Below are 11,783 nucleotides of genomic sequence, written 5' to 3' on the forward strand. Positions count from 1 at the left end.
TCATCTCATAAGGAAGTGTTACAATGTTAGGACTTTTTAATATAGAAAAAGGTTGAGCAGGGATTGGGACCAAACATGATATAGTAGAATCATAGAATTATAAAAATGGAAGGGACCACTTAGGTCAATCTTCATGCTCAGTGAAGGAACCCAAATTAAATTAACCTTGATTGATAGCTATCCAGCTCTGCTTGAACATATCTAACAAGTGGAAACTTACCACCAGTCTGGATAATTGTTTCCACTGTCAAATTGTTCTTTGACAGATTTAAAAGATTTTTCTAACATTCAATCCGAATTTGCCTTTCTGTCACCTAACTTCCATTATTCTGCAACCTTCACAGCAGGGTAACAGAGAACAGATATCAGTCTTACTCTGAGTTATCTTCTCCTATATGTAATTAAAGAATGCTAACTTTCCCAGTTCCTTCCATCTCATAAAACCTAATTTCTAGTCCCTTGATCATCTTTGCTACTCTTCTTTGAATCTGTTCCAGTTTGTCTGAAGCTTTAAGGTATGGTGCCCAGAACTGGAGGCAATACTTGGGGAGGGGGGTCTAGCCAACATAGAATAAAATTGAATTCTTATTTCTGGTAATCTAGAAATGATCATTCAGCTAAAATTATATTTTCCTTTTTTATAACCACAGCATTCTGCTGGCTCATATATAGCAAGTAATCAACTGCTATTACAAGATTTTTTAAAACATATTATTGCCAAGTCAGGTAACATCAGGTCATATCCAATTATGACAAATATCTCTGAAAACAGAAAGGCTGTAAGATCCATTATTCACCAATAGTTGTGTTCATAAGCTTCTTTATATGGCAGGCATTTTATCTCTGTGAATGTTAAGGCCTTAGTAATTCACCATTTCAAAATCCTTACATGGTCTTCCATCTCCAACAAAAACGCCTTGATCATAGTTTGTTTTTAATTTTTTAAAATGCCTATTTAAAAATAGGCCTATTTGCCATGTAACTATTTACTTCCTCAAAATTATTTTATTTATTTGTAAATACGTTTATATCCACCCTAGAATATCATGTTCTTTTTAAGTGAGGCTTGCCAAACAAATGCTAACTAGCAGTTGAGATTCACTTTAATCAATTGGAAAGACCTTTTATATAAGGCATAGCTTTCCCCACCATTTAACTTATTTTGTTCTAGTACCTCTCATAAACGTGTTGGGTTTTAATTGGAAAATCTGGATTTTCTATTATATGCAGTGCTTAGATTGGTAACTGACCATGTCCCAGTACAATGACATTTCTTTGCAATAATATAAATGGTCTTTTTTTCTATTTTTTACCTTGGCAGAATTATCAGAACACTGAAGTGACATTATTGGACCACAGTGCCAAAATATTCAAAACACTACACTATCTGAGCAATTTACTCCATAGCATCAAAAATCCATTGGGAACCCGAGATAACCCAGCACGTATCTGCAGAGACTTGCTTAACTGTGAACGTAAAGTGTCTAATGGTAAGTCTCTAAAATCATTAAATACTCTAAAATAAACCTTAATTTTAATTAACAAACTTCATACACTTTTTGATCTGTTTAGAATTCAGAGATTATTTCATAGCAAAGATCCACAGCAACTGAACTCTTGGTCTTTTATTATAGAATTGCCTATTTTGCATAAGATACAGATATTGTTTTCTTTGAGAAGCAATGGCAAAACTGCATAGCTTATATATGTTTTTACAGGTAGTCCTTGCTTAACGACCATTCATTCAGTGACTGTTCAAATGTACGACGATGGTAAACAAAGGGACTTATGACCTGTGCCCAAAGTTATGGCCATTGCAGCGCCTCCATGGTCACATAATCACGATCTGGGCCCTTGGCAATCACTTCATACCAGTTGCCAAGCACCCTGTGATCATGTGATCACCATTTCTAATCTTCTCATCTGGCTTCCCCAGAAAGTCATTGGGGAAGCCGGCAGAGAAGGTTGCAAGCCGCTGCTGCCTGCTGAGAGGACTCCCTCTCGTCTCTTGGGGCTGGCTGAAAAAGCTCCATGACAAAATCTTGCAAAATCTGGCACAGAGCTTTTTCAGCCAGCCCCCAAAGATTTGCATGGAGCTTTTTCAGCCAGTCCCTCATCTCTGGGGCCTGGCTGAAAACGCCCCGTGCTGAAATCCAAGCAAGATTTTCAGCCATGGAGGATTTTCAGCTCCAGAGAGGAGAGTCTTCAGAAGCCTCTTGACTCTCAGGCTGAAAATCCAAGTGGTTCTGAAGCCCTTGCACACCTGACCCCACCACATCCCTGTGCACTCTCCCCGACCCTCCCACATACCCTCATTCCCTCTCCCACCCAGCAGTGCCTGGGGCTTGCAACTTCCTGCCAGCTTCCCCACTGCCTTGATTGTGGGAAGCCAACAGGAACTTGCCGTGCCTAACCCACGATTCTTACTTAATGATGGCAACCCGGAGTGGCGGGATTGCAGTCGCTAAGCGAAGCATTCATGTGATGATTCACTTAATGACCACATTGCTTAGCGACCTAAATTCCGGTTCCAATTGTGGTGGTTAAGTGAGGACTACCTGTATATGCAAAGTTTATTCTGTGACGGATATATGTGCCTCCTGTATAGTCTAGCTGGTTTGAACTTGCTGGCCTGAGATACTGCTTGTAAATCCAAAGGACTCTGCTCTTCTACAAAGTTTCCAGTTCTATAGTTGTATGAATTCTTCTATCAGTGTTGTGAGATTGGGCTAATCTGAAAACACATACACAAAAAATTATTCTCATTATTGACACAGCATATTTGTAGGAAACTTTGGCTATAGTTATAGAAAAACTAATTGAACAAAGAAAAACTAACAATACAGAGTCCTTAAATCTTTTTCTACTCAGAACTCTATTGGATATAGTTGATCCATAATTCACTTACAGGTAGTCCTTGGGTTACAATGTCAATCGGGATCAGGACTGTGATTGCTAAGTGATGTGGTCGTAAAGTACAATGTCACATGGCGACATCACTTAGTGACAGCAATCCAGGCAGTCCCAGTTGCCATTGTAACCCCAAGATGTGTAGGTCATTAAGCAGGAAGCAGCAGGAGTCCCAGGTTAGGAGCACAGGGTGCTGCAAGGGGCTGGGAGAGGCCCTGGGAGGCCCAGCACAGGCCATGCATGAATTGGAGGAGGGGTGTGCTGTGGTGTGGTGGCTGAGGGAAGGAGGGTGCGGGTGTGTGCAAGCTCAGGGAGGCTGAGAAAAGGCTGGGTGCAGGTGCATGTGAGTGCAAGGAGGCTGAGGGAAGAAGGGTGCAGGTGTGTGTGAATGCAGAGAGGCTGAGGGAAGGAGGGCACAGGTGCATGTGTGCAAGCGCAGGGAGGCCAAGGAAAGGAGTATGCGGTGCAGTGCACAGGGAGGTGGGGGGAACTTACCAGAGGGACTTGTGACATTCCCTGCCAGCTTCCCCATTGACTTTGCTTGTGGGAAGCTGGCAAGGAAGGTTGCAAATGGTGATCCCGTGACCATGGGATGCTGCAACCATTGTAAGTGCAAGCTGGTTGCCAAGCGCCCGAATCACAATCACATAACTGTGGGGGTGCTGCGATGGCTGGAACTTTGAGAACTGGTCATAAGTTCCACTCGTTCAGCACCATCACAACTTTGAATGGTCTTTGAACGAGTGGTTGATAAGCGAGGACTACCTGTATATCTAACTCTCTTCTTTTTCTCCTTTCTTTTTTTGGAATCTGAAAACATAAGGGCAGAAAAAAGTTAACACTGAAGTCTTTTCTGTATAAGAAACTAGATTTTTAACAGGTGAAAAACATATTTTAGAATTGGTCTGCCTTTTGTTTTCTCAACTAACAGGAAAATATTGGATCGATCCAAATATTGGGTGCCCTTCAGATGCTATTGAGGTTTTCTGCAACTTCACCGCTGGTGGCCAGACATGTTTATCTCCTATATCTGTCACAAAGGTAGATCATTCTGCAACAACCATGTTTTGGTCTTCTTGCTATTTTACTTATTTGTAAAAGCTGGAAATTTTCCTATGGAATTTGACTGCCCATCATTTAAAAAAAAAAATACAATCAGTAAACATTACAATGGGACCAATGAAAACTTGTAATACCACATGTAAAATGTTAAGATCCAAACTAAAGCATTGCACTGTATCTATATGCAATGCCAGCCTGATGATCCTTTCAACATTATTGTAGTGGGATTGAAGCTGCTATCATCTATGATCAACTGTTTATGTAGGGTAGTGTCAGGTTCAGCCCAAAGAACTCCAAGAGACAATGCAAATACAGTTCTGTTGCATTTATTAGCTACAACCTCCAGACAGCAAATCTCCCCAGACTGAACCCTAGTTCCCAAGCCAGCCAACCACAACACCGTGAATTCCTTAGGGAGGTGCCAGCCTCAACTTCTGGAACTTCCCACACTCCTGCTGAGGGCTAAGAACACGCTTATCTCTCTGAGCCTGGCCTTCATAAGTCCATTCCATCACAGGCAGACTTCCTGAGAACTTTACCCTGAGGAAAAAGTTATAGGTAGTCCTCATTTAAAGGCCACAGTTGGGACCGGCAACTCAGTCATTAAGCAAAGCGGTCACTAAGAGACCATCTTACTTCAGCTTTCCTTTGCTTTACAGACCTGTGAAGGTCGCAAATGCGAGGACTGGTCACAAAGTTACTTTTTCATCACCGTCATAACTGTGAACTGTTGCTAAAGGAGGCAGTTGCTAAATGAAGACTACCTGTATTGATCATGCTGACAATCAAATACCCAGGGTTTTAGAATTTAACCATTAAATACTGAGAAAATGTACATTCTGAGCATATAGAAGGAAACTTGGAAAGGAGGGAAATGCTTCCATTCTATCCGTTGTGGGAAAAACATATTGCAGTGTAGAGGTTTGGAAGTGTATTTGTGACTTTGTTGTACTGAGTACAAGTAGTCCCCAGATTAAGAACACCTGGTTTACAGACGACCCATAGTTAATAACAAGCCTAATGCAGCAAAATTAGTTAAATACACAATGGTTTGACTTCATTATACAATATTACTTATACTTTATTATACAATAATACTGTTCTGGCTTACATACAAATTTGACTTAAGGACAGACCTTGGGAACGGAACTCATTTTTAAACGGGGGACTACCTGTACTACACTATGTAACTTCCTTGCCCTTTTTTCCTTTTATTTTATTGCTGTAATGTTCTCCCTTATCTCCTGCTCACTTTGGCTGATTTATGTCCCAGATGGTATTTTTCAGTTAAGAGGTACTGATCTGCTTGCAGCATTCTTAGGCAACAGATGTATTCTACTTAAGTGGAGTATTTTAAAAAACATCTGAATTAAATTTATTATATTTATTCCTTGCGACTAGCTGTCTTTTGGTTACATGTCTCCTGAAGGCCAAAAAAGCTTGACTTTCAGCTGGAATTAATTCTGGTACAGGGCTATTAACCATAAGGGCTGGTAGCTGTTAACCGGTGTACAAAGATTGGGTCACTGTCAGTTGGCAGATATAGGTTGCAAACTGGACCATGAGAGGCTGCTTATAGCAGAGAAGATGGAGAAAATCTGTTTCTAACTGTTGTTTGCGTGCATGTACGTGACTTCTTGACTCCTGGCAATTGCCTGGACAAGTCCCTAAAGTTTTCTTGGAAAGATTTTCAGAAGTGGTTTGCCATTGCCTGCTTCCTAGGGCTGAGAGAGAGCGACTGGCTCAAAGTCACCCAACTGGCTTCATGCCTAACGCAAGATAAGAACTCAGTCTCCTGGTTTTGAGCCACCAGATTGGCTCTCAATTCTTTCCTTATCACCTGCTTTTGTTTTTAGAATGTCTTCCCTTTTGCTTAAGTTGTTTTCTCCCTGTATACATACAACACAAATGAACCTACTCCTAATGGGTAGAAGCAGCTAACACTTAAGGAACTTTGTAATGAGGGCCTCTTGTGATGTAACATATTTGATCATGAATTAAATACACGTTCCTTAGCTGTATGTTCAAAGAAAAAAAGAGGCAAACTATGATTTATAGTATAATGACAAGCTTTATTTAACTGTATCAGCAGTTATGTAAATCTACAACCCATCAGTCCTATGCACTCATACTCAAAAATAATTTCCAGATAATTACAAATTGGCAAGATTAGATAAGGACCTTATCATGCTTTAGGGTTACATAGAGAACAAAAACTTAATCATTACTAATGCAGTGGTATTATTATTTAATAATTTCTTTTCTTCTCTTTGTCTGTATCCTGTTTCCTAAAACATTTGGTGAACTTAGTGGAAACAATGAAGAAAAACAAGATGAACATTTGTTTTATTGCAGTGTTATTTCAGACCTGCAATGTGCCACTATGTAGTTGAAGAACCATTAGAAATTCAAGCCAAATGTCAGTGTAAGATCCTACATAGGGTCCATATGGAAATGACAACTTGAAGAACAAAGTATACAGTTTTTTTTTCCATTCCCATTATGTCATCTTCCTTCCCATATTTATATTGTGTAAATATTTTTTGTAAGAAAAATGTTGTGAAAAGGAAGAAATATGCTGCCTGAATAATTTAACAGATTAAATACCAATAGTTTGTTATTCCAATGGATTTTTTTAAATGAAGAATTATATATTAAATATTTCTAAACTTAACAGTCTCAATATGCTTTGTGGTCATGAACTGCCACATTTTTTCTAATAATGTATATTTTTCTTAAACAGTTGGAATTTGGCATTGGAAAAGTACAGATGAACTTCCTTCATTTGCTGAGTTCAGAAGCAACCCACACTATTACAGTTCACTGCCTAAATACCCCAGTGTGGAAAACTAATGAATTACATGATCAGAAACCTTCCCTGATCTTCAAAGGATGGAATGGCCATATTTTTGAAGCAAACACACTGGTTGAACCAAAAGTACTTCTAGATGAATGCATGGTAAGCCATCTGTACGCATTACTGAAAATGTTAATAAAAAGAATACTTCTGTATTTTCTCATACATATATTTCATTCACAAACAATATTGATTCCATCCCATATACATTCAACCACTAATGTAACTTACGGATTATGATGAATTTAGAACATTCACAAAAGCTGAGATTATCGTTATCTTTAAGACTTGAGGTTAGCTATGAATTAAAACCTGGATATTCTTAAACAGAAGCCTAATGTTCTATATCCATGGTGACTAAACTTTTACAGCCTTTGTGCCACAGATCAGTTCCAGTGTGAAAGATGCTTTGTATTAACCACACTAGTAGCTCTGTTATGTCATACGTTCAAAAATGTGTAGACATTTGCACCCTCCATTTCTGCAAAGGAGCTGTATAGAAATGATGAAGAATGCAGACCTGGTTCTTAAATACCAGGCCATAAATCTTTCTGCCCAAATTCGTAATTGCCATGGACGCCTATTGCCTATGTACCTAAGATAAAGACAACCATAAAATAAATTAATGATTTAAAAATGAAAGTTGTTGTGCTTATGACTATTTTATGGAAACCTTCAAGAGCTCATTTTTTCCAATGACTATTGAATCACCTCTGGTTTATGAACAAAATATTGCACTCCAAATACTTGTTTTTGTTTAAGGAAGCCAAGAATTATCCATTTACTCTTGATCTGGTCTTGTCATCATAAATTATTCTTTGTAATTCTTACTAACCTCAGTTTGCAGATAGATGGCAGGATGACAAGCCCAAAAAGAACAGAAAGTATGCTGAGTACATGTAAAAATAAAATAAATATTTTTCTTCCACATACTTAGTTTTGCAACAGCAATTACATTTATTTATTTATTACATTTATATTCCACTATTTTTCCAGGAAGCTTAGAATGCTATATATAAGGAACATCCTCTGACTATAATTTCTAGAAATTGGAAATTGCAGGAAACAAAGGGTAGTGTATAAATAAGGGTTTTTTATTGATGGTGGTGGTGCCTGCAAATCAACCTTGCCTCCTGGCGAATGCCTGAACCACCAGTGCATTTAATTTTCAGAAGTGGTTTGCCATTGCCTTCTTCCTAGAGCTGAAAGTGACTGACCCAAAGTCACCCAGCTGGCTTCATGCCTAAAGCAGGAGAAGAACGCACGGATTCCCAGTTTCTAGGCCGGTTCTTTTAACCATTACACCAAACTGGCTCTGATAAATAAAATTAAAATATCTTAAATGGTAAAGGAAATCTTAGTTCCCATTCTACAAATCTGCAACCTCTACTCCCCATATTTTTAATTCCCTCCATATGCAGTGTGGCCTCATTCTCATTGTATTGCTATGCTATGGCCCTTGTCTTCCCCCTAAAATTTTAAGCAGTGATCCCAACCATCAAAATTTTGCCCGCTCGTATGGTATAAAAGACATTTCACAACCTTGTTGTAGTTTCCCCACACTTCTCCACTACAGTGGAAAAGTATAATGAACTGCTGAATAGAAGCAAAATGATCTGAATGGAAATGATGCAGCCATTTTGCTGAAATTTAGTCAAGTTTTAGTCTGTTCAGTGCTTAAACTGTAGACAAATCTATTATATCTCATGTTTTGCTGTCTTGAGCTGCTGCAAGAAAGCAGGATATATTGCTCTGGAAGTTCTGCTGAGCCATTTTAGGTCAGCGGAATCAAAATCCAGAACATTTTGGTTGTGTTAGATTTCATATGAAACAATATCCAGAGCAACTTTGTGTGGTGGGTCAGGAAAGGCTGGTATGTCATACTCTCCCTTCAGCATCTCCATGTTTGGCATATCCCTTCAGTTCCACTTTGCCTGCTGCCTTCACATCTCTCCTTTCCCTCAGCCACAATTGCTGATGTCCTAAACAGCTGTCCTATTAGCCTGCCCATATCATGAACTTCTAAGCACCTCTCCTCCTTGCCTCGTCTCATCCTCTGCCCGTGTCCCTGGCTTTGTCTGATTCTTTTACCCCATCCATTTCTGCCTGGAACAATCATGTTTTAGTTTGCAACTAGAACAAAACAATGTCATTTTGTTCTGTTTTCAAATCAAAACATCAGAAATAAATATTTTTGTTCAAACACATACCCAAAAACAATTCTTTATGCACAGAATTGTTTGTGCATGGAATATTTGCATATCCTTGGTAATAACTATTGCTTCTTTGTTGATTTTGTCTGTAAAGATTAGATAAAATCTATGTTTTTAAGTTTTCATTAGCTTTCTTATTTTTATTGCAGATTCAAGATGGCAGCTGGCATAAAACTCAATTTCTTTTTCACACTCAAGATACCAATCAATTACCAGTTGTTCAGGTTCATCCATTTTTTCATCTCAAGCAGGGACAACAACGTTACATAGAAAGTGGCTCGGTGTGTTTTCTCTAGGATTCCAAGTAAACTTCCTCCTATCACCATATACAGGACACAGGACATAATTATGAAACCATAGAAGAATTGTACAGCAACAAGCTGGTGATTTCTTAAAGAATCTCAGGAAGAAAAAGACTTCCTCCTATGAAGGAGAAATGGCTTCAGAAAGAAAGAAATCTTGACAATATTAATAAACTATTTAATTTTTGGTTGGTGCTTTTTATGTTATTCTCTAAACTAAAAAATACACATATATGGAAATTCTTCAGAAAATCAAGTGTTCTTGATTTTATTAACAGCACTGTCCAGGACACCTTAAAGAAAGATGGAAGAATGCAGTAAAAAAAGGAGCAGTATGGTGTATGCTCCCAAATGTGCAATAGCTTGTATTATATTGACAATAAATTACACCACCATAAAATCTCTTAAATTGACTTCGTTGGCTGAATTGACTTGTTTGAGGTGAAATTGATTTCTTTGATCAGCAAAAAGGCAATATCTATGTTTATTGCTGACTGGAAACTCCTTATGGACTTTTTGTGTAAAACAGAAAAAAATGAACTTATGATTTGTGGTTTTGATGATTAGACAGGATAGATGGTAGAAAGAAGAAAGTTCAGTTGTAACCATTGAATAAAGGTAAATTTATAATTGTACTTGTAACTGCTGTAAAGAAGATTGGAAGCTACTTCTTTGTATCTTCTTTCTTTTCTATTTTTCTTTTACTTTTCCCCCCTTTCTTGCACTTTTAGCTTTTTTTTCCTTTTCTTTTTCTTACTTTAGTTTGTGCTAGTTTTTATCTTCCTTTTAAAAAATCTTTAATAAAAATTATATAAATTTTTTTTAATAAAACTTTAGTTGAATTATGGTCCTTTTCGGACACAACCATCTTTACAGATGATCCACTACCTCTTTATGTTTCCTGTTTGTGTGGCCTGGCGCTCCATATATAACACAAAGTGTTATTTTTTTTCTTTACCTTTTTTTTAGGCTGTATGTACTGGTTACATCAAAGGAACTTTTCATTGTAAAATTGTGTCTTAAAAATATTTGGTCACATATTTCATGATAACTGAAAACATTATTTATGTGAAAATCTTGTTTTGAAATATTTCTGTCTGTAACATGAAATGGTTATATGGAACAGACATATCTGGTGCTTATAGAAAAAACAGAATTTTGTACTTGTAGAAGGACTACATACAATGATCTTAAAGATGTTAACTATCCAAGGCCATCTATAATTATATATTGTGTAAATATTTTGTAACTGTTGAAAATGTTAATACGACATATATTTAAATGGCTCCTATTAAATTATACTCTTAAATAAGTCGCTTTGGGAGTTCTGTGCTTTTGTTCCAGAATAGTTTATTTTCATGAGTTTATTCATTTTGGGCCAAATACTTTTTAATGACTTTTCAGTAAGTATCAGATACTTTAATACTACCCTTCAAAGAAGACAGGCCAATCTTGCTTTCCTTTATTTGGGAGGGATGGGATGGATTAATTTAGTATGTCACTGTCCATTGTAAATTTATTCAAATAAGTTTATTGCAGCTTGAATCTGAAATAATTGACTAAATAGTCACTGAGAGCAGAATAAAATCTACAACGCACAACTTCAAGCAGTGGGAAGGAAAAATATTTAAAGCATTTTTTTGACCACAGAAAGTGAACACATCAGAGTAAAATATTTACACCAATTTTCTCTTTGATATGCTAGTTTTCCAGACATAGTTTTACCACTGCATCCTTACTAGATCCACAGGAGACCAGTTAAAGGGAAACATAACAAGTTGATTAGTCCTGCTATACGTGTATGATACAGAATCAAAAATTTGTTGTTTAACATTCATTAGTTATAATTTTAAATTTCAAACTTGTATAACCCTTTTTTACCTACCACTACCCAAGTATGTTCTTATGCAGTTTTCATTTGTTGGCTTGTTATTTTATCTTTATCTCATGATTTTGATGAATTGTAAAATATAAGAAATTGTTTTTAATAATTGTAAGCTTTTTTGTTCCGGAAAGAATCTTATTCTCTAAACATTTCAGAAATGTTTGCTTTGTTATTACCATGTTTGTTTAAAATTAAGAGACAAGATGGAACCCAAGTCTCAAAATACTGCTTTTGCAGTTATACAAAGAACTTTACACCCTTGGATGTAATGGTACATCCTCTGATGAATGACATTATTTCAGGTATTCTAAGTGGAAATTTTATTAGTACTAGAAAGCAGTGGTAATGCTGTACAAACATGCTGTACATTATCACTGTTTCACCCTAACCCTACCCCAAGCTAACTCCAGTCTGCAAAATAATTAACACAAAGATGATCCTACCAATGAGACTCTTAAGGAAGGGTCAATCATAAATCTGATCTCATTTATAATGCAGTCCCATGCTTAATTCATGTCGTCTCTAGAGCATTTTATATCTGTTGCAATTATTCC

General features: G+C 37.2%; 1 protein-coding gene across 1 annotated transcript in view; it reads left to right on the forward strand.

Moving 5' to 3' along the window:
• Positions 1-11,255, forward strand: part of COL24A1 (collagen type XXIV alpha 1 chain) — a 166,237-nt gene extending 154,982 nt beyond the window's left edge. The window contains exons 57-60 of the mRNA XM_088153680.1: positions 1,322-1,490; positions 3,842-3,951; positions 6,716-6,931; positions 9,192-11,255. Of these exons, the coding sequence (XP_088009806.1) occupies positions 1,322-1,490; positions 3,842-3,951; positions 6,716-6,931; positions 9,192-9,338 (642 nt within the window). The 3' untranslated portion in view covers positions 9,339-11,255. The remainder of the gene's footprint in view (positions 1-1,321; positions 1,491-3,841; positions 3,952-6,715; positions 6,932-9,191) is intronic.
• Positions 11,256-11,783: the final 528 nt, after the last annotated feature.

The sequence above is a fragment of the Python bivittatus genome, unplaced genomic scaffold (assembly GCF_059951505.1).
Source record: "Python bivittatus isolate LINGU-HERP-01145 unplaced genomic scaffold, Pbiv_v1 ctg000700_np1212, whole genome shotgun sequence".
Classification (NCBI taxonomy): domain Eukaryota; kingdom Metazoa; phylum Chordata; class Lepidosauria; order Squamata; family Pythonidae; genus Python; species Python bivittatus.